At 42.1% G+C, this 23,498-nt stretch overlaps 1 protein-coding gene across 16 annotated transcripts in view; it reads left to right on the top strand.

Moving 5' to 3' along the window:
* The window catches only part of htt (huntingtin), a 295,347-nt gene that overhangs the window by 127,174 nt on the left and 144,675 nt on the right, over positions 1 to 23,498 (top strand). For all 16 annotated transcript variants that reach the window (XR_015751247.1, XR_015751248.1, XM_087974297.1 and 13 more), the window contains 6 exons: positions 311 to 431; positions 2,051 to 2,193; positions 12,758 to 12,909; positions 17,518 to 17,714; positions 18,898 to 19,024; positions 21,227 to 21,354. Coding sequence is in view for 14 of the 16 variants with exons in the window: in XM_087974297.1 (XP_087830423.1) it covers positions 311 to 431; positions 2,051 to 2,193; positions 12,758 to 12,909; positions 17,518 to 17,714; positions 18,898 to 19,024; positions 21,227 to 21,354 (868 nt within the window). In the remaining 2 variants the exon portion in view is untranslated. The remainder of the gene's footprint in view (positions 1 to 310; positions 432 to 2,050; positions 2,194 to 12,757; positions 12,910 to 17,517; positions 17,715 to 18,897; positions 19,025 to 21,226; positions 21,355 to 23,498) is intronic.

Here is a 23,498-nt window from a genome sequence, read left to right as displayed (position 1 = left end):
TTGCTGCCAGAAATTGTAGATACCTTGCAGACTGAACCCTTGTTGACAATGGGGCAGGAAAAGGATAACCTCAACAAGACAGCAGTCAAACGATTCACTTTTTTTCCTTCTCCCAGTGAGATGATCATAGTGCATATTTGAATGCATAAATTGAATTTCTCTCCAAGATCACACCTGTTCAAAACTGAACCACAAAGTATTTAGTCACACCTGCGAATTGAACTTTGTTACTAGCTTGAAATTGATTTTTAACAAAAATTTGCTTTGATAATTGACTGTAACTTGTGCTTTTTACCCCTGAACTATCCAGGACATACAGAGGATTCAACATTTCGCAGAGCACCACTGATGTGACGATAGAGAACAATCTGTCCCGTGTCATCACTGCAGTGTCTCATGCATTGACCTCGTCTACCTCCCGAGCCCTTATAGTGAGTGATGTCTGGGTTTAAAAAAAAAATTTGCATGCTGTCTTTTGAGTAGTTTGTGAACCTAATCCATTTTAATATTTTACATTGTTCACCATTACCAATGGCAGTAATGGACAGACATGTGACATTTATCTGTCTTATATTTTGGATGAATTGATTTGTTATCTGTCCACTAAAATAGTGGACAGAGTCAAATCCTTCTATTTATCATGATTTCATTCACAAAGATTTGTCAATAAAGATTCTTGGATATGCTTAATGGGCATGGCCAGCAGCCACTGTTTTTGGAATGTGATTGCATGGCCGTTAGGGAGTTAATGCGTGCGCTTGGGACTTTCTTCCCTTTTTTTAAAAAAAAATTTTGCATGATTTGGGTTGGCCCTAGACTACCAATTGCTACCCATCCCTAATTGCCCTTGAGAAGGTGGTGGTAAGTTGGCATCTTGCTCTGTTCCAGTTAATGTGATGTGGGGACACTCTTAGTGCTGTTAGGGTAGAAGTTATGCAGTGAAGAAATAACTAGAAGTTCCACATAATGATGGTGGAGTTTGTAGTTTTCCTAAGCATTTGCTAACCTTGTGCTTCACAGTAGGGGAGGCCACATCTTTGGAAAGAATTGCCAGACCAGCTTTGATGAATTTTTTTAATTATTGGCTGTCAGTGGCATCGGTGACTGGACTAATGTTTATTGCCCATCCTAATAGCCCTTTGAATTAAGTGCCTTGCTAAGCCATTTCAGAGGGCAGTGAAGAGAAGCAACATTATTGAAAATCCTGGAGTCACAATTAGGCCCGATCATACAAAGATGGCAGATTTCCTTCTCTAAATTGGGTTATTCTGACATTTGCCATCATTAGACTTTTTAATTCCAGGCTTTGTCTTTATTGAATTCAAATTCTACCATCTGTGGCGGGATTTGAACCTGTCCCTGGGTCTTTACATGGGTCTCTGGTTTACTAGTCCAATGACAATACCACTGCACCATCACTTCCACTGCAGTTACTGCACAGCATTTTGTCAGTGTTCAAACTGCAACCACTGTGTTGACGATGATGGAAATTATTGGTGACGATGGTGGATGGGGTGCCATTCAAGCAGTCTGCTTCGTCCTGGGTGGTGGAGAGCTTTTGTTGTTGGAGATATGGTCATCCAGGCAAGAGATTAGTATTTAATTGCAGTCATGACTTATGCTTGGTCGATAGTGAGTAAGCACCAGGGGATGAGGAGGTTCCACCTCCAAGAATTGCTGGACAGCAACAGCTCTCCCTTCACAGCTGCCTTGTAGGAGATGTGGCCACTGTTGGTTATGTAATCGACAGAATAGAGATAAGATTGTGGGACCAGGGTCTGTTCCTGATGAAGTGAGGGTGCAGGATGCTGTTGAGGCACTTTGCGTGCATGACCTTGTTGGATATCTCTATATGACCAGCACAGCCTTGCAAAGAGGGGTCACGAGGCCTGAGGATTTATATGTTGCTGCTCTGCAAGATCCCACTTTTATGAATTTATGACTTAGTCACCTCCTCGCTTAAACTTTTCCTTTAACCAGCACTCTTCCTTTAATTGATTGTTTCATCCTTTTTAATGCTGTGTTTTGATACCCGTTGTTTTGCTTGTAGCTTGGTTGCTGTGAAGCTTTGTCTTTGCTCTCCTTGAACTACTCTGTGTGTAACTGGAGCATTGGTTGGCACTGTGGATATACGACCAGTGGTTCTCAAGCATCCAGAGTCCATTTGTACAAGAACAGGGGACGTTCGTTCAGGTATGGGGCATAATTCAGTCCTGTCATAAAATTATCTGATGTCTTTCATTACTTGCTGGATTTCATCACTTTTCTACTTCTAAGCAATCAAGTGCCTAAAACTAGTGCCTTGAAGTTATACATAGGATTACTCTCCTAATGCTAAAAATCTCACAACACCAGGTTATAGTCCAACAGGTTTAATTGGAAGCACTAGCTTTCGGAGCGCCACTCCATCAGGTGGTTGTGGAGAACACAATTTTTGTGCGAAGATTTGTAGCTCGGGTGCTCGTTGTTGTGGTTCTGTTCGCCGAGCTGGAAGTTTTTGTTGCAAACGTTTCGTCCCCTGCCTAGGTGACATCATCAGTGCTTGGGAGCCTCCTGCGAAGCGCTTCTTTGATGTTTCCTTCGGTGTTTATAGTGGTCTGTCCCTGCCGCTTCCGGTTGTCAGTTTCAGCTGTCCGCTGTAGTGGTTGGTATATTGGGTCCAGGTCGATGTGTTTATTGATGGAGTTTGTGGATGAATGCCATGCGTCTAGGAATTCCCTGGCTGTTCTCTGTCTGGCTTGTCCTATGATAGTAGTGTTGTCCCAGTCGAATTCATGTTGCTTGTTGTCTGCGTGTGTGGCTACTAAGGATAGCTGGTCGTGTCGTTTCGTGGCTAGTTGATGTTCATGTATGCGGATTGTTAGCTGTCTTCCTGTTTGTCCTGTATAGTGTTTTGTGCAGTCCTTGCATGGTATTTTGTACACTACATTCGTCTTGCTCATGTTGGGTATTGGGTCCTTCGTTCTGGTGAGTTGTTGTCTGAGTGTGGCTGTTGGTTTGTGTGCCGTTATGAGTCCTAGGGGTCACAGTAGTCTGGCTGTCTGTTCTGAGATGCTCCTGATGTATGGTAGTGTGGCTAGTCCTTTTGGTTGTGGTATGTCCTCATTCCGTGGTCTTTCTCTTCGGCATCTGTTGATGAAGTTGCGCGGGTATCCATTTTTGGCAAATACCTTGTATAGGTGTTCCTCTTCTTCTTTTTGCAGTTCTGGTGTGCTGCAGTGTGTTGTGGCCCTTTTGAATAGTGTCCTGATGCAGCTTCGTTTGTGTGTGTTGGGGTGGTTACTTTCATAGTTTAGGACTTGGTCTGTGTGTGTGGCTTTCCTGTATACCCTTGTAGTGAATTCTCCGTTCGGTGTTCTCTGTACCATCACGTCTAGGAATGGGAGTTGGCTATCCTTTTCTTCCTCTCTCGTGAATCGGATTCCTGTGAGTGTGGCGTTGATGATCCGGTGTGTTTTTTCTATTTCCGTGTTTTTAATGATTACAAACGTGTCATCGACATATCTGACCCAGAGTTTGGGTTGAATTTGTGGTAGGACTGTTTGTTCTAACCTTTGCATAACTGCCTCTGCTATGAGTCCCGAGATTGGTGATCCCATGGGTGTTCCGTTGATTTGTTCGTATATCTGGTTGTTGAATGTGAAGTGTGTTGTGAGGCACAAGTCCAGTAGTTTAAGTATGCCGTCTTTGTTGATAGGTTCAGCGTCCTGTTTTCTGTTCTGTATGTCCAGTAGGTTGGCTATTGTTTCTCTGGCTAGGGTTTTGTCAATCGAAGTGAACAGTGTCGTCACGTCGAATGATAGCATGGTTTCTTCTTTGTCTATGTGTATATTTCTGATGTCCAAGAATTCCTGTGTTGATTGTATAGAGTGTTTGGATCCGCTGATCAGTTGTTTCAGTTTCTGTTGTAGTTCTTTGGCCAGTTTGTATGATGGGGTCCCGGGTAGTGATACTATGGGTCTGAGTGGGATGTCTGGTTAGGTAATCCATAGAGTCTGGGGGTGTTGTTGCTTTCCGGTTTCATTCTTTGTAGGAAAGCTCTGGTTATCTGTCCGTTTTTTTGTACTTTAAACTACTGGACTTGTGCCTCACAACACACTTCACATTCAACAACCAGATATACGAACAAATCAACGGAACACCCATGGGATCACCGATCTCTGGACTCATAGCAGAAACAGTAATGCAAAGGTTAGAACAAACAGTCCTACCACAAATTCAACCCAAACTCTGGGTCAGATATGTCGATGACACGTTTGTAATCATTAAAAACACGGAAATAGAAAAAACACACCGGATCATCAACGCCACACTCTCAGGAATCCGATTCACGAGAGAGGAAGAAAAGGATAGCCAACTCCCATTCCTAGACGTGATGGTACAGAGAACACCGAATGGAGAATTCACTACAAGGGTATACAGGAAAGCCACACACACAGACCAAGTCCTAAACTATGAAAGTAACCACCCCAACACACACAAACGAAGCTGCAACAGGACACTATTCAAAAGTCCACAACACACTGCAGTACACCAGAACTGCAAAAAGAAGAAGAGGAACACCTATACAAGGTATTTGCCAAAAACGGATACCCGTGCAACTTCATCAACAGATGCCTAAGAGTAAGACCACGGAATGAGGACATACCACAACCAAAAGGACTAGCCACACTACCATACATCAGGAGCATCTCAGAACAGACAGCCAGACTACTGTGACCCCTAGGACTCATAACGGCACACAAACCAACAGCCACGCTCAGACAACAACTCACCAGAATGAAGGACCCAATACCCAACATGAGCAAGACGAATGTAGTGTACAAAATACCATGCAAGGACTGCACAAAACACTATATAGGACAAACAGGAAGACAGCTAACAATCCGCATACATGAACATCAACTAGCCACGAAACGACACGACCAGCTATCCTTAGTAGCCACACACGCAGACAACAAGCAACATGAATTCGACTGGGACAACACTACTATCATAGGGCAAGCCAGCGAACAGCCAGGGAATTCCTAGAGGCATGGCATTCATCCACAAACTCCATCAACAAACACATCGACCTGGACCCAATATACCAACCACTACAGCGGACAGCTGAAACTGACAACCGGAAGCGGCAGGGACAGACCACTATAAACACCGGAGGAAACATCAAAGAAGCGCTTCGCAGGAGGCTCCCAAGCACTGATGATGTCGCCTAGGCAGGGGACGAAACATTTGCAACAAAAACTTCCAGCTCGGCGAACAGAACCACAACAAAGAACACAATTGTAAGACACAGAATTTATAGCAAAAGTTTACAGTGTGATGTAACTGAAATTATACATTGAAAACTACCTTGATTGTTTGTTGAGTCTTTCATCTGTTAGAATGACCATACTAGTTTCACTGCTTTCATATATAAATCACAAAACTTTATTTAAAAGTTATATTCTCAGGTTAACTGTAACGATTGGTGTCAGTCAGATAGTATGTTGAAGGTGTTAGCCCCCTGTGTTCCCTGTCTGTGCCATAATGTTTAAACTGATTCTAATCTTAAAAAATGAGTTAAGAGTCTTACATGGATTCATGCAGTTTTTGAGCAAAGTGCAATGTAATTCTGCAAGTACAAATTTACCCCACAAACATATATATGTGTGTGTGTGTGTGTTGCAATGGTGGTCACCTGTAGTGTGACATGAACCCAAGGTCCTGATTGAGGCCCTCCCTATGGGTACGGAACTTTTGGAAAAAAGTGACCTGGTGTTGTGATTGTTAACTTTGTACACCCCAGTCCAATACCGGCATCTCCAAATCATGTCTCCTAATGTTTAATATGTTTCTGAACATTAGAAATAGGAGCAGTAGTGGACCGTAGGATCCTTTGAGCCTAGTTACTTTGATTGTAGTTGATCTTCAGCTTTATCTTCAACTTTGCACTACCTCTTTATTTCCCTGGTTTCCCTAAAAGTTCAGAAACCTATCTATCCCAGTATCAGTTTGACTGAAGGTAACATGCTCATGGTTTTTGAAGGAGACATTAACCATTAACGCATAAAGGTCAGATCTTCTGTTAAAATAGTACGAGGTGGAGGTGCTGGTGTTGGACTGGGGTGGACAAGGTCAGAAGTCATGTCGTCACTTTGTGGACCAGGTTTATTTGAAATCACGAACTTTGAGTGCAGTCCATTCATCAGGTAAAATAGTAGGAAGAGATCTTTATGAACCTGTTAAGTGCATGTACTGAGAACAACTGAAGTTGACAGAAGCGATGTAGGATGTATACTTGCCAACTTTTCACTGGCAGTTCAGATCTCTCATTATACACACACTTCCCGTTGTCTATTTCCAATATTTATCCACTTTTCCTCTAAAGTATTCTTTATGATTTTCTCAAAAAGTGGTAAGAAATCAACAACAGAAAATAAGACAAGAGCTTGTTTCAAACTGACAGCTGTCTTGATATCTCCAAAATTGGTTTTAGTATTGAAGTATATTTACGCTTCCAGAGTTTAACCTCTACAGTCAACTGCAAATAATCCTTCTGTCTGTCCTATCCCTCTTTATTTTGTCTATTACTCTGCTAATTTTAAAACTTGACCTTCATTCAAGAAGAATATAGACTACATCTTTGTGCCATAGTTGAACCAGTTATTAAAGGCCTTGGTGGTAATGCTAAAATAATTCTTTGTGAACTTGCTGGGAAAAAATTAAATAGTTCTTGTAGTGAGACTCCTATAAATCTTAGAATCAGGGGTTCAGTTCAGATTATACCATTTGCAAGTGTATACAGTCTTTGTTACAACAGTGGACATTGTGTTTATTACAGATGTCGATGTTGCATATATTTTCCTCCTAGTTTTATTAGTACAGTCATGTCCACTCAAAGCGTCCACACTCAAAATGTGATAACCATGACCCATTTGCATTAAAATCAATTTCAGGGTTTTCTGATTATTGAGTCTTAAGCATTGCGTTGATTTCAGGCAGAAACAGCTATACTTAGTAAAATGAAAACAAGAACAAGTATACATATAATAAAAAGATACAAAGAACTGTGGATGCTAGAAATCAGAAACAAAATCAAATTGCCAGAAAAACTCATCAGGTCTGGCAGCATCTGTAGAAAGAAAGCAGAGTCAATGTTTCCGGTCCAGTGACCCTTCCTCAGAACATATCATTAACTGTTCAACTAAGTACTCTGACCTCCCTAATTCAATGTTAGTTAAAGTTTATACTAACTGTAGCTGCACCCTCTTCTCTCCTCTTTCCTCTCCCCCCCCCAACCTCCCACTCTCAGGGTATCAAATTTAAAGGTGAAACTGATTAAATGTGTGTGCACAAATTACAGTACATTATGCGTGCGGTGTTAGAGGCATGGCCAAAGCTGCAGGTCAGAGTTGGAAACTGAGCAAAAGATTACTAAATGGATAAATCTTTGTACTGCGTACGGTCTGGTTGCCCTGCTATGGGAGGAATATTATTAAATTGGAGAGGATTCAGAAAAGATTTGCAAGGATGTTACCACAACTAGAGAGTTTGAATTATAAGGAGAGTCTAAATAGACTGAGACATTTTTCACTGAAGTGAAGGATATAGAGGGGTGATCTTAGAGGTCAATAAAATCATGAGGGGCATAGATGAATAGCAAAGGCCTTTTCCCCAAGGTAGGGGATTTCAAAACTAGGAGGCATATTTTCAAGGGGAGAAGAGAGATTTAAAAGGGACCCGAGCGCCAACTTTTTCCCCTCATGGTTTGTATGTGGAATGAACTACCAGTCTAAGTGTTAGTTGCAGGAACAGTTAAAATATTCAAAAGACATTTGGACAGGTACATGAATAGGAAAAGTTTAGAGGTTATGGACCAAATGCAGACAAATGGAGCTAGTTTTGTTTGGGGAAACTTGGTCAGCACGGACAAGTTAGACCTAAGGGTCTGTTTCTGTGCTGTGTGACTCAAAGACTCTTATATAGCAGTGTATTAGTACAGTGGTCCCCAAGTAGTGCCTAAGCATGGGATACACTGAACTATAGAAATGATATCGCACAGAAAGGGGCCATTCAGTCCTCCTTATCGATGCTGACTCAAAGATACACACGTGCCCTTTCTAATCGCATTCTCCTGTACACTGCCCAAAGCCCTGCAGCTTACAGCTCCTCAGGTGCAGATCCAGGTACTTTTTGAAAGAATTTAGGGTCTGTTCCAAATGAAATAATGAGAAGTATCAATAGAGTTAATGGTAGTGGGGGAATTCCATGACCAGGAGGCACATTTTTAAGGTGAGAGCAGAGAGTTTTATGTGATAAGTGTGTGGAATGAACTTACTGAGGAAGTGGTGAATGCAAGTACAATTACAATGTTTAAAAGACATTTGGATGGATACATGAATAGGAAAGGTTTGGAAGGATTCGGGCCAGGAGCAGGCAGGTGGGACTAGTTTAGTTTGGGATTGTGTTCGGCATGGACTGGTTGGACTGAAGGGTCTGTGTCTGTGCTCTGTCTCTATACACCACCAACTCGGGCAGTGAGTGCCAGGCACTTGGCACCCTCTGCATTTGGCAAAAGAAAAATTCCTCGTATCCTTTCCAATCTTTCTGCGACTTTTGTGTGAATCTGACCCCTGGTTTTTTAATTCCCTGCCAAGGGAAACCAGTTTCTCCTGTCTACACAAGTTTGCATTCCTCAATCATGACAACCCTCAGCCATCTCTATCCCAAGAAAAACAGTCCCAACCTATCCAAATTCTCCTCATAGTTACAATTCAAATAAATCATCCTTGCATGCTCCAAAGCATTATGCTATCCACTACATGGCTAATGTTTGTCATCTGCAAGTTTTCCAGTTGTGCTCCTCTATGTTCAAGTCCAAATCGTTAACGTATAATACAAGCAAAGGAGTCTCAACGTCAAATCATGCAGAATACCAGTTGAAACAGGTTTTCATTCACAAGGGCAGCCATTGACCATTACCCTTTCATTCCTGTTATTAAACAAACTTTGGATCCAATTTGGTACAAGACCCTATATCCCATAAACATTTTCTTTGGACCGGTCTGCCATGTTTGACTTTGTCAAATGCCTTATTAAAATCCATGTAGACAACATCCACTGCACTACCTTCATTAATCCTCCTTGTCAAAGAATTGAATCAAATTTGTAAGGCATGATATTCCCTTATAGCCATACTGACTAGTCTATGTCTTTCTAAGTGGCAGTTTTTCCGATGTCTCAAGATTGACTCTAGCAATTTGCCCACCACCGGACTAAGACTAACTGACCTCTAATTGTTTGGCATTTCCTTTGTACCTTTTTTAAAGCAACGGAACCACACTTGCATTCCTCCTCACCTGTCTACTGAAAATTGAAAATAATCCTCAGAGCAGCTGCTATTTCCTCCCTGCCCCGCCTTCAAACATCCTAGGAAACAATCTATCCAGCCTGGGTGACTTAACAATTTCAAGGATTCCAATTCCTTTAATGCTTCCTGTCCAATTGATTATTTTGTCTGATATTTCACACTGATTCTCTTGAATTACTATGGCCTCATCATCCCTTTCCTTTGTGAATGTGAAGATAAAAAAGTTCATTTAAGTTCTTCCCATTGTCTTCTGCATCTTCACAGTTCCCTTCTTCATCTCTAATAGGTCCCAATTTTTCCCTAACTATCCTTTTGCTCTTTATATACTACTAAACTATCCTTTTGTTCTTTATATACTAGTAAAATATCTTTGAATTTTATTTTAGTTTGCTTGCTAGTTTTTTTTCGTGCCGTTTCTAAAGTTTTCTGATTTTTCTTTTTCCATTTGATCCCTGTACTTTCTATACTCCTCCACGCTATCTGCAGTGTTGAGTTTTATGTGACTGTGTAAACTCTCTTTTTCTGTTTAATCTTCACCTGTATTTTTCTAGACAACTGTGGGTTTGGTAGTACCATACTTATTTTTGGAGGGGACGTGTCTGCTTTGTGCTTTAACATTTTAGCGTTTGCACTGATTTATCCTTTTAGTCCTGTCCAGTTCTACTCAGCCAAATAACTTGGCAGTTTTGTAAAATTTGTCTTACCACAGTTTTCAACTTTTCCCCTGATTTTTCTGTCCTTTCCCACAAAAGTATTAAATCTAACTGAAATATGGTCGTGCAGTGTCATTTCACTCACCTTGCCCATCTTCATTTCTGAAAACTAAATCCAGAATTGCATCTCCTCTCATTGGGCTAGTCACTGAGTTGTTTAAAAGGATTTTCCTGGACACTATCCATGAATTTTTTTACCCTTTACTGTCCCTCATATTGTTTGAACCCAGTTGATAGTTAAAGTCAACTATTATAACTACTCTTATTCCTTCAGGCAGGAATTTGTCCACATATGCGTTCCTCTATCTCCCTCTCACTATTTGGGAGCCTGTAGTATAATTCTTGTAGTGTGACTGCCTCATTTATTTTTTATTTTAACCCATATAGTCTAATTTTTTAACTTTCTTGATATATCATCCTTTCTCACAGCTCTAATTGATTTTTCAACCAATGCTGCTACCCTTCCTTATTTTTGTCACCTACTCTTTCCTGCTGAAACCTCTATCCAAGGATATTGAACTGCCAATTTTGCTCCTCTAATCAGATTTATGATCTAGCAACAACATTGCAGCACAATGTGTCTATATGTGTCCTCAGATCATCTGCCTTGTTTGTAATAATCTTAGCATTGAAGTATAAACTGCCCAACCCTATCCTTTGGATGTTTTTTAATCCTCATTTCTTTTGTCTTTCTGAGGCGCTGACTACATCACTAACTAATGTTTTATCTCCCATTTCCTAACCTGGTTTTGATCCATCTAAGTATGCACTTTGGTTTCCATCGCCTGCCACAATAGTTTAGAACCTTACCATCAGAACTAGCAAATGCACTTACGAGGTATTTGTCCCAAATCTGCCCAGGTGCAACCTGCCAGGCTTTTGCAGGTCCCACCTTCTCCAGAAACTGTCCCAACTGGCTCAAGTATCTAAATATCTTCCTGGTATACCACTTCTCCAGCCATGCATTCATCTGATCTGTCCTCTTGTTCCTGCTCTTGCTAGCACATAGCACAGGGAGTAATCCTGAGATTGCGACATTTGAGGTCCTGCATTTTAATTTATCTCCTAACTTCCTGTATTCAGCTTTCAGGTCCTCATCCCTTTGTTCACCCACGCTGTTGGTACCTGTGTATACCACAACCACTGGCTGTTCACCCTCTTGCTCCAGAATGTCCTGCGTCTGCTCTCTGACATCCCTGACCCTGGTACAAGTAATGCAACGTACCATCCTGGATTCATGTCTGCAGCCACCTGTACCCCTTACTGTTGAATCCCCTATCACTATTGCTATCGTGCCACATATTTTCTTCCCCTTCTGTGCAGCAAAGCCATCCTTGGTGTTATTAACTTGGCCGATGCTGCTTTCCCCTGAGAGGCCAATCCCCTGCAACAGTATCCAAACAGTTTGAGAGGGGGATTTCTGCACTTCCGTACTGAATCCATAAGACATACGAGCAGAACTTAGGATATTCAGTCATGGTTGATAAGTTTCTCAATCTTTTACTTTATCTGATCATCATCCGTTCTCTTTCTGTCTGTGTAGTCCTTGCTGCAATGTGACCATCTCACGAAGTGTGCTATCCATGACATTCTTAACATTGCGGATGCTCCACATTGAGTCCACCTGCAGCTCCAGCTCTGAAAAGCAGTGAGCCAGTCGCTTCAGCTGAACACACTACTTGTACATGTAGTCATCAGGGACATTGGAAGTCTCCCTTATTTTCCCCACTGCAACAGAGGAACATACCATGAGTGTGAGGTCTTCTGTCATGACTTCTCTCTAGATTAAGCTAGTTAAGAGGATTTAGGAAAGCTAGGGGTCTTCCTTTGTTTCAAACACTTGTATTATAATCAAAAGTCCCTACCTTTATTTAAGCTAATATATTTAACTTTTAAAACTTATGAAAATACTCTGCAGATATCACTTACCAATTGGCTGTTTCCCTTGGGACTGTCATTTTAAGAACTAAGCACAAAAAACAAAGAAGAAAGAAAATTTACAGCTTGAACAGGCCCTTCGGCCCTCCAAGCCTGAGCCGATCCAAATCTACTGTCTAAACCTGTCGCCCAATTCCTAAGCATCTGTATCCCTCTGCTCCCCACCTACTCATGCATCTGTCCAGACACAATCTTAAATGAATCTACCATGCCTGCCTCTACCACACTGCTGGCAATGCATTCCAGGTGCCCTCCACCCTCTGTGTGAAGTACTTGCTGCGTGTATCCCCCTTAAACATTTTTCATCTCAAAAGCGTGACCTCTCGTTATTGAATCCTTCACCCTGGGAAAAAATTTGTCTCTATCCACCTGTCTATACCCTTTGTGATTTTGTAAACCTCAATCAGGTCCCCCCTCAATCTCCTTTTTTCTAATGAAAACAAACCTAACCTACTCAACCTTTCTTTGTAGAACTGCCCGGATTGAGACTGAGCACTGCACTTGTTCTTTTAACTTCACCTAGTCCCTATCTCATCTAAATCCCTCATTTCGCTCCACTCTAAAGCACTCTTGTTTAATCAAGCAGCCCTGACTGTGCCTGGTCAATCCTACGAATGCATACCGAACTAATGGTTGAAACCCGAGTCTAATGGATTCTAGTTATAATTTCAGTTTTTGTTAGACTTTGTATGTGCTGCTATTTCTTTAACAACAGGTTAGCATCAGGTTAACAACTTATTCTTTTGACTTCTAGTTTATCACAGAACAGTCCAACGGATGAACTGCGTAAAAGTTGTACTGTGGGGATGGTCAATATGATACTGTCTCTGCTTTCCTCAGCCTGGTTTCCTTTGGATCTTTCTTCACATCAGGATGCCTTAATATTGTCTGGAAACCTGCTGGCAGGTAAATAGACTTGTTTCTCCATCTCCTGTTTAAGATTCCGAGTTGCTTACCAGCGTACCTACCACAGATTGTCCTTTTTTCACACTCTTGAAAAGAAATAGTTGCATAGAATTTTATTTTGTCAATTCTCTCCTTGGTTCTCATGAAGATGTCGAAATTGCATTGCATGTACTTGGTTGCAGAAGCTCACATTGTAGACCAAACAATGAAGCCAGGTTTTTTTCCAGCTTTCTAAAGCCCATTTGTTTCATTTGGATTGTTCAGTTTGAAGCAAACCAACCTCTGACCCAGGAACACTTGGCCAATTAGAAGGGTTGTGATCATGGTAGATGGAAGATCATGTGGGAATATGTGAGCTTTCTGCATTTTGACAGGAAGACTAGAGGAGCTGAATATTTTCAATGGAGAAAGATTGCAGATCGTTGCAGTGGAGGCTGGTTTGGAAAACCACATGCGGGAATCTCCAAGAAAAGCTAGCATACAAGTTCAGGTCATAGGGCAGGCAAATAGAATCCTGATGAAGGGCTTTTGCCTGAAACGTCGATTTTTCCTGCTTCTCGGATGCTGCCTGACCTGCTGTGCTTTTCTAGCACCACTCTGATCTAAACTCTGGTTTCCAGCATCTGCAGTCCTCACTTTTGGCCAGGCAAATAGAATGTTGGCCTTTATTTCAAAGGGAATCTGGTATAAAAATAGGGCAATATTGCCAAATCCAGAAAACTCTGACCAGTTTTTGTCCCCTCATCTAAGGACTATTATACAGGCATTGGAGACAATCCAGAAAAGATAAACTAAGTTGATCGCCCATATGGAGGGATTTTCCTATGAGGCGAGTTTGAGTGGTTTTGGTCTGCACGCATCTGAGTTGAAAAGAATGAGACACAATCTCATTAAAACTTTGGGGCATGACAGGGTAAATGCAGAGCGGTGTTTCCCCTTGTGGCATAGCAGAGGACCAGCTTGCTTAATCTCAATAGGGGGTTCCCAGTTAGAACTGGGATAGAAAGTGTTTTGTTCTCTTGGAGACCATAAGATAAGGGAACAGAGGCCATTTAGCCCATCGTCTGCTCCGCCATTTGATCATGACTGATATGCTTCTTAACCCTATTCTCCTTCTCCCCATAACAATTGATCCCCCTTAGTGATCGAAAATTTATCCATCTCTGTCTTAAATATACTCAATGACTCAAGAAGGTTAATGAAAATGGTCCAAGGAATGAAAAACTTAACATATGAAGAATGTTTGAGGAATCTGAGTCTATATTTCGAGTTTAGAAGGATGGGAGGGAGGTGGAATCTAATTGAAATATGCAGAATACTGAATGGCAGGGACAGAGTAGATGTTGGCGAGATGTCTCCATTGGTAGGAGAGACGAGGACCCAAGGGCACAGTCTTAGAGTAAAGGGAAGACTTTTTAGAATGGAATTAGGAGAAACTTCTTCAGCCAGAGAGAAGTGAGTCTATGGAATTCATTGCCACAGAAGGCTGTGGAGGCCAGGTTATTGAGTATATTTAAGACTGAGATAGATAGGTTCTTGAGGATCAAGGGTTACAGGGAGAAAGTGGGAGAATGAGGTTGAGAAACTTTGTCAGCCATATTTGAATGGTGGAGCAGACTCAATGGTCTGAATGGCCTAATTTCTGCTCCGTGTTTTATGGCCTTATGGCCTCTCCCTCCATAGCCCTCTATTGCAATGAGTTCCACAGATTCACTACCCTCTGGCTGAAGAAATTCCTCCTCATCTCCATTCTGAAGGGTCATTCCTTCACTCTGAGGCTGTGCCCTTGGGTTCTAGTCTCTCTCACTAGTGAAAACATCTTCTCCACATCCACTCTATTGAGGCCTCTCATTCGTCAGTATGTATCTCCCCTCACCCTTCCAAACTCTAGTGAGCACTGACCCAGAGTCCTCAACTGCTTCTCATACATCAAGCCCTTTACTTCCGGGATCATTCTTGTGACCCTCCTTTGAACCCCCTCCAAGACCAGTGTATCCTTCCTTAGATATAGGGCCCGAAACCACTTGCGTTTATTCCAAATGTGGTCTGACCAGACTCCTCTACATTGGGGAGACAGGCCGCCTACTTGCGGAATGTTTCAGGGAACACCTCTGGGACTCCCGCACCAACCAACCGAACAGCCCTGTGGGTAACACTTTAGCTCCCCCTCCCACTCTGCCAATGACATGCAGGTCCTTGGCCTCCTCTATCACCAGACCCTGGCCGCACGACGCCTGGAGGAAGAGCGCCTCATCTTCCACCTAGGAACCCTCCAACCACATGGGATGAATGTAGATTTCTCCAGCTTCCTCAGTTCCCCCCCACCACCTTATCTCAGTTCCAACCCTCGGATTCAGCCCTGCCCTCTTGACCTGCAATCTTTTTCCCGACCTCTCCGCCCCCACCCCCTCTCCAGCCTATCACCTTCACCCTCACCTCCTTCCACCTATCGTATTCCCAGTGCCCCTCCCCCAATTCCCTCCCCCCTACTTTTTATCTCGGCCCGCTTGGCACACCAGCCTCATTCCTGAAGAAGGGCTTATGCCCGAAATGTCGATTCTCCTACTCCTCGAATGCTGCCTGGCCTGCTGTGTTTTTCCAGCACCACATTTTTCAACTCTGACCAGACCCATATACAGCCTCAGCAGTACATGTCTGCTCGTGTATTCTTGCCCTCTCATTTGTCTTCCTAACTGACAACTGAACCTGCACATTAATCTTAAAAGAATCCTGAACACCCAAGTCACTATGTGCTTCAGATTTCTGAAGCCTTTCCCCATTTAGAAAATAGACTACATGGGTGGTCATTCTGTGGAATTTGTTACCACAGAAAACTGTAGAGGCTGGCTCATCAGTATGTTAGGGGCTGAAATCAATTTATAATCAGCCAGGCAATTGAGGGTTATTGGGGAAAAGCAGGGAAGTGGAGATGAGGATGATCAGATTGGCCATGATCTCGCTGAATAGCAGAGCAGATTCAATGGACTGAACAGTCTTTTGCTGCTGCTACAATCTGACTTTATAATTCCTGTCCATCTGAGATTGGTGAACTAGGTACAGATGCAGCCACAGACCCTCCTTTTAGCTTGCTGCCATACTAAGCGATCTATAATTTACACCTTTCAAATACCCATACACCTATCTCTATGCAATTGGAGATGGTCAGTAACTGATGGCTTCGCCAACGATACATCCACTCCATGTAAGTATTGCTAATAAATGCAAAAGGAAAACTAACTTCCCGTAGATGTTTCCCTTCTTTCCACCTGGAGGATTTTGTTTCCTTTACTTATGATTGTTCTGGTTTAGATTAGATTAGATTAGATCACTTACAGTGTGGAAACAGGCCCTTCGGCCCAACAAGTCCACACCGACCCGCCGAAGTGCAACCCACCCATCACCCTACATCTACCCCTTACCTAACACTACTGGCAATTTAGCATGGCCAATTCACCTGACATTCACATCTTTGGACTGTGGGAGGAAACCGGAGCACCCGGAGGAAACCCACACAGACACGGGGAGAATGTGCAAACTCCACACAGTCAGTCGCCTGAGGCGGTTTGTTGTGGATTTAATGAAAATGCATGGATAGTACCCCCAATTTTGGAAGTCTGCTTTTGAGGCCTCTGTGCTTGTGCAGTTTTTCTCATTTGTATATTCTGCACAGCCCACGTTTGTTTCTTCTATTTCAGCTATTGTCACAATCCAAGGTTGGATTGATAGCACAACTTCATGCTATCCTCATTTGGTGATTACATCAGTAATGTTCCCAGAATGCAGGTAATGGAGGAGCTGTGAGCTTTCCTGCACTTGATGAAACTTTCAGCTCTCGTTCAGAAAGTTTTGCATCCTAACCAAGCCATATGTAATTTTAGTTGGCACACGTTGTAGCTAAATACTTAATAGCCAGAGGCACTGATGTTTAATTGAGCCATCAGTTTGAGATGGGTGCTGTCTGATGTTATTGACTTCAAAAATCCTGTAAACACTTTAAACAGGGTTGCTGATTACAGTTAACAATCAGAGATAGAGTTGGTTTATTTTCTGCTCCACCTTCCCTAACCCAGGTGCACTTTGAACAAGAAGAAACTCCCACTTCTCTGGGCAGTGCTCATCCTTCAAGCAATGCCATTAGGAAAGAAATGAAGATTATTTTTCTTCTTTGGGCTGTGGGTATTGCTGGCAAGGCCAGCATATGTTACTCATCCCTAATTGCCCTCGAATTGAGTGGTTTGCTTACTCATTTCAGAGGGCAGTTAAGAGTCATCGTATGGCTATGGGTCACATCTAGGCCAGGCTGGGTAAGGAAGGCAAATTTCTTTCCTTGAAGGATATTTGTGAACCAGATGGGTTTTTACAAGAGTTGATGTTACCTCCATGAAGTATCATTAGGGAGGTAAGATTTTAGATTCCACTCGTTGCTATGGTGGGATTTGAACTAACGTTCCCAAAGAATTATCCTGGGCCTCTGGAGTACAAATCCAGCGACTTTATTTCTGCCTCACTCCTGATCAGCTAAACTAATTGCTAGCATTGTTCCCTCTGAGGCCCAATTATTGGAGGAATGAGCTTAATCTTTATATAATGCTTTTGTTTTATTGGCAGCTATTGCACCCAAATCACTGAAGAATCCGTGGGGCAATGAGGATGATAGTACAACCACCAAACCTGAAGAGCCATGGCCTGCCTTGGCTGACAGAACTTTGGTTGTGATGGTGGAACAGCTATTCTCTCACCTGATGAAGGTCATCAATATCTGTGCACATGTCATCGATGATGTTGCACCGGGGCCTGCGATGAAGGTATATGTATTTTAAATTACTATTTAAAATCGAAAGAGGATCAATATCAGAAAGTGACCTGAATTAAGACACTTCAACGTATTGTTCCAGAGTGGTAATATGCAATAGGTGTAGCATGAGTTATAGCAATTTTAGTATCTCTACTGTTTAGATGTATAGTACAGAGTATATGTACACAAAAAGGATATGCAGATTGGATGGTGCAGTGCAGTTGAGGTAGAGCATGATCTTGATGAATGGCGGAGAAGCCTCAAGAGATTGGAAAACCATTTCCTATTCCTGTACCTTACATTATTCTGTGGTTTCCTTTCTCCATCCTCCTATTCACCTTGTTTTAGCCTCATCTTTCCAAAGACACTGATTGTTTGCTTGTTTTACGCATCTATAGGGTCATCATCTGTGAGGCCATTTGTCATCCAGGAGTCTGAGTAATGAGAGTCAAGGACTCATTTGCTACTTTGGTCCTCGTTGACCTATGCCCATTGCTACTTCATGCACGTGTCTTCAGGCAGTAATCTGAAACAAAAGCCCTCATCACTTCCTCTACTCTGAGGAGCTAAAACCACTTTTCAGTGTCCATGCTGAAATTAGAACTCAGTCCAGGCAAGGGTTTAAATCTGAAAGACCTCGCACTCTCCTTTCTCAGACTCTGCCCTATGATAAACTGTCATAGAATGATTGGCTCTTACAGTACAGAAGGTGACCTAATACTGGCACATCAGAAGAGCTATTCAACTCATCCTTTATACATTCTACTACTTCCACATCCTTTATCTACTCTGTTTATTATCCAGATTTTCTTTTTGAAGTATATATCTGATTCCCTTCACAATGTTGATTTGGAACTGCTTCTACACTGCTTAATGCAGCATGATTTGATTGTACAATTAAACCTCAATTGACAGTATGATTTCACATTTAGCTTTGCCATAAAGCCTTTACACAACTAGATAACTTGGAAACATTTGGGTTACAAGGTACTATAAACATTGAAGTTAATTCGATGTTTTAAAATTCAGGCAGGAAAACAAGTTTTGGATTACAGAGCCTAATAATTGTTCATAATCTTGCAGTGATTGTGATAACTTTGTAGAAAAGTGCACTGTTACCTTCATAAAATGCAATTTATCTCAACTTGAGCATTGACTTTTGTGCTACTGCTTCAATGTGTTTTACTTCTCAGGCAACTCTCCCTTCACTTGCCAATACGCCGTCCCTCAGCCCGATCAGACGCAAGGGAAAGGAGAGGGAGTCAGCAGAGCAGGCAACTGCACCAATGAGTCCAAAGAAAATTACTGAATCCAACCCAGGTGAGAAAAGATGTATGTCTGTCTCAGTGTTGGGCAGTGGCTATCACTTGGAAAGTTTAAAGGACAGAGCTTGTGTTTTTTAAAAATTCTGCTGTGGAATCTGGGTGTCATTAGCAAGGTCAGCATTAATTGCCCATCTCCAATTGCCTTTGAAGTTGAGTGCTTTGCTTGGTAATTTTCGAGAGCAATTGAGTCCATCAGCCAGACCAGGTGAGGACAGCAGATTCCCTTCCCTAACTTAATAAATAATTGGGTTTTTATGACCATTGCAGCTCGTCACCATTACTGAGGTTAGATTTTTAATTCTGGATTTATTAGTTGAATTTAAATTCTACCAGTTACCATGGTGAGATTTGAACCCATGTCCCAGAGCATTAGCTTTGGCCTCTGGATTATTAGTTCAGGGGCCATGAATGCTAGATTACCATCATCTTCTAACGCCTTTCAAAAGCTCAGGATACTCCAAAGCACTTTACAGGCAATGAAATGTTTTGTTTGCAGTGCAGTTACTGGTGTAATGTAGGAAAATGTGTTAATCTGTATGTAGTAAGGTCTCACAAACACGACTCTGATGACTAGATCATCTTTCTTCATGGAGGGGTGTGCGTTCTAGTTTTTCAAGATCTGCGGCATTTTGCTTTCAGTTTAGGGCTATACGCTTGTCAAGCTTTGTCAGATTTATTCATTTTCTACAATTCTCTGAGAAGAATTTATGGATGAGGAACGGGCACTCTTAGTGAATTTCGCACCTTAAATTAGTAGGATTGATACTTTGATAATGAAAAGCCGAGTTTTAGCAACATTATCTGTGTTTATCCATTTAACTAAAAAAAGTTCTTGCAACAGTTTTGGATGGAGTGTGTGCCAAACACAAATGCACAAGGTCACAAGAGTGACGTGTGCTGCAGGCAGATACCAGCTCTGCCTCACCTTTTCAGGGGAAAGAAAGAATAGGAAAGGTTTCTGAGACTATTTGGAATTGAATGCTTCAGTTTGATGAGGCAGACTGGGGCTTTGTTTTTAAGATCCTGGCAAAGCAACTCATGGTCTAATAAATGATTTTTAGATTTGTGCAATGGTTTGATATGGTGGTGATAGTTCATTCTGTCTAAGTGCAGAGTTAAGAGACGTAAGTTGATAGCTGCTAATAGATCAAAAAAAACAAAGAGTAAGCAGTTTTTTTTTGACAAAACATGGTGAGAATGTGGAGCACACTGTCATGTGGAATAATTAGCAGAGAGAACTTGACATATTTTTGGACAGGTTTAATGTGCAACCAAGGAAACATGGAGACATGATTGGAATGGGCAGAGTAAGGGCAGACTTGAGAGAAGTAGGTCTTCTGTAGAGAACAGGTCCTGGGATACTCTGAATTGGTAGTTGTGGTCATACTTGTATCTGCAAGAGGGAATCAGACCATTGCCCATATCTGTTCAATTGCATTATCATTGCTGAGCACCCCATGATCAACATCCTGGGGATTACCATAAACTGGATTAGCCAGATAAATATTATGGCTACAGGTGGAGGTTGTGCACTTCTCTGGTGAGTAATTTGCCTCCAATCTCTCCAATTTCAGTCCACCATCAACAAGGCACAAGTCAGGAGTGTGATGGAATACTCTTCACTTACCTGGATGTGTGCAGCTGCAGTAGGAGTCCAGAAGTTTATCATCCACGACGCATTATACCACTTGATTAGCATGCCATTCACTTACTGCATCACTGACAGACAGTGGTAGCAGTTTGTACTATCTGCAAGATGCAATGCAGGCTCCATCAACAGCACCTTTGAAACCTGCGACCTGTACCACCTAGAAAAAAAGAGGGCACTAGATGCAAGTGGATATCACTTGCTACAGGTTCCCCTCCAAACCACACAGCATCCTAACTATGACCATTTCTTTTCAGTAGCTTGGTCATAGTCCTGGAAGTCTCTTGCTGACTGCATTGTGGGTTTCTCTAAGCCTCTGGGGCTGTAGTGATTACAAATTATAGCTCGCTACCACCTCTTCCAGGGCATTGGAGATGTCAATAAATGCTATCAAGCTAGTGATACCCACTTCCCATGAATAAATGGAAAAAAAGGCTGTCTTTAAAACAAAAGTGTGCTCTGCTGTTTGGTTCTCCTGCTATAACCAGGAGAGGGATTTTTAAAAAATGTTTGCTTAGTGTTTTTGTGTGTTATTTATTCTGTTTGCAGCTGCCAGGCCTACAGATGCTGTTGGAGCTGCACCAACAAGCAAGTCCACCTCGCTTGGCAGTTTTTATCACCTGCCTCCGTATCTGAAGCTGCATGACGTCTTGAAGGCAACGTATGCAAACTACAAGGTACCAATACAAATGGACTGTTTTACCCCCACACCACCTACTCCTAATGTAATTTCACATAACAAGTAATTTAGTGTCAGAGAAGGTTCCGCTGGCCTGTTTGTCTATTCTGGGTATGATTGATACCCTTATTTTTATAAAAGTCAAATACAGTTGATGTTGGAAATCAGGAATAAAAATGAAGTGCCTGAAAAACTCAGGTCTTGTAGCTTCTGTGGAGTTTGAAACAGTGTTATTGTTTCATGTCCAATTCGAATCCTATTTGGAACGGAAGTAAATACTTTTTGTATGAGTTTTAAATGTCCAAAACAAAAATAGAGGTGGCAGTGGTTGAATGCCTAAAGCAACACTTTGATTTTGTGGAAAATCTGTGCTTTGCTTCTCAAGCCTTAGAGTGTCAGGATGATATCAGGAAAAGGAGCTTCAGTTATGAAGAACAGTTGAAAAAGTCTGTATTGTTCTTTTGGGATCAGATAAGCCTGAGTTGATTTAACACAATAACAGAAGGAAGACAAATGGTTTGTTGTGACTATGTCCGGTGTCAATAAGAGCAGCTTGGTAAAAGGTGAGGACTGCAGATGCTGAAGATCAGAGTCAAGGTTAAAATGGTGCTGGAAAAGCACAGCAGGTCAGGCAGCATCTGAGGAGCCGGAAAATCGATGTTTCGGGCAGGAGCCCTTCAACAGGAATGAGCCCTTCCTGATGAAGGGCATTTGCCCGAAACGTCGATTTTCTGGCTCCTCCGATGCTGTGCTTTTCTCGCATCACTCTAACCTTGACTCTATCAGAGCAGCTCCTACTCCCTTGACTTTTCCAAATGCCCTTTTTCGCAGGTGGGTGAATAATTGTCGATCGTAGATTTAAAATCATTGGTGAAAGACTCTGATTGGAGTTACCAGGAATTGTAATGTCTACTTGAAAGCTGATTCTATAGGTAATTCTCAAAGTCGTGTCAAATAAATGTTTGAGAATAGCCAATTTAACTTAAGAGAATATGGCGCGGTGGCTCAGTAGTTAGCGCTGCTGCCTCACAGCACCAGGGTCCCAGGTTTGATTCCAGCCTTTGGTGACGGTCTGTGTGGAGTTTGCACATTCTCCTTATGTCTACATGGGTTTCCTCCGGGTGCTCCGGTTTCCTCCCACAGTCCAAAGCTGTGCAGGTCAGGTGAATTGGCCATGCTAAATTGCCCATAGTGTTAGGTGCATTAGTCAGAGGGAAATGGGTCTGGGTGGGTTACTCTTCGGAGGGTTGGTGTGGACTGGTTGGGCCAAAGGGCCTGTTTCCACACTGTAGGAATCTAATCTAATCTGTGACAACTATTTTCTGGTTCATTTCTCAGGGCAAAGCTGTGACTGATCAGAGTCAACATACCTGGCTGAAATTTAAACCAAGCCTGACAGTTAACTGTCGTTGTTACTAGGGTATTCTCTATGGCAATGCCTCTACCAATCAGCACCCTTCTCTACAGTATAAAAATGTAATGTTAGTTCTCTTGCAAATGTACTGCTAAATGTAAGACAAAAAATGTTGACAAAATGTCATTTTCTTTTCCTCCGTTATACTCAACATACATAATTACAAGATTACTCAGTGGCTGGGCAGTAATTTTGCAAAAGCCTATTTATTGGAGTTCTTTGAAAGAGGAGCATGTGCTGTGAACTAAGTTTGGGGTGTCTTGTAGATGTTTTTTTCAAAGTCATTTGACAAGGTTCCACGTGAACGGTTATAGTGTAAAGTAGGAGCTCATGATCTAAGACTAAAGTATTAGCATGCATAGAAGATTCGCTGGCTGACAAAAACCAGGGACTGCCTAAGTCGGTATTTTTCTCCTTGGAGGATATCAACTTTTTTTATATTTATGTCAATGACCTTTGAGGGTAGCAAAGGAATGGGAGTTAAATTTGCAGGCAGTACAAAGCAAAGTAGGAACGTAAACGGGAAGGCGGATCATTATAGTTCTAGAGATTGATGGAGAAGGTGCAACGAGAGCAGACTGTCCTCGTACACCAGACACTGATAGTAAGCATGTGGGTGCAGTAGACTATGAAGAGTACAAATAGCGTGTTGGCCTTCAGAGCACGATGTTTCGAGTTCAGGAGCGGGGATGTCTTGTTGCAGTTGGTGAGGCCACACCTGGAGTATT

Source organism: Chiloscyllium plagiosum, unplaced genomic scaffold (assembly GCF_037043375.1).
Source record: "Chiloscyllium plagiosum isolate Xiang-an unplaced genomic scaffold, Cpla_swu_hap1 HiC_scaffold_2, whole genome shotgun sequence".
Classification (NCBI taxonomy): domain Eukaryota; kingdom Metazoa; phylum Chordata; class Chondrichthyes; order Orectolobiformes; family Hemiscylliidae; genus Chiloscyllium; species Chiloscyllium plagiosum.
This window is presented reverse-complemented; position numbering and strand designations above follow the sequence as displayed.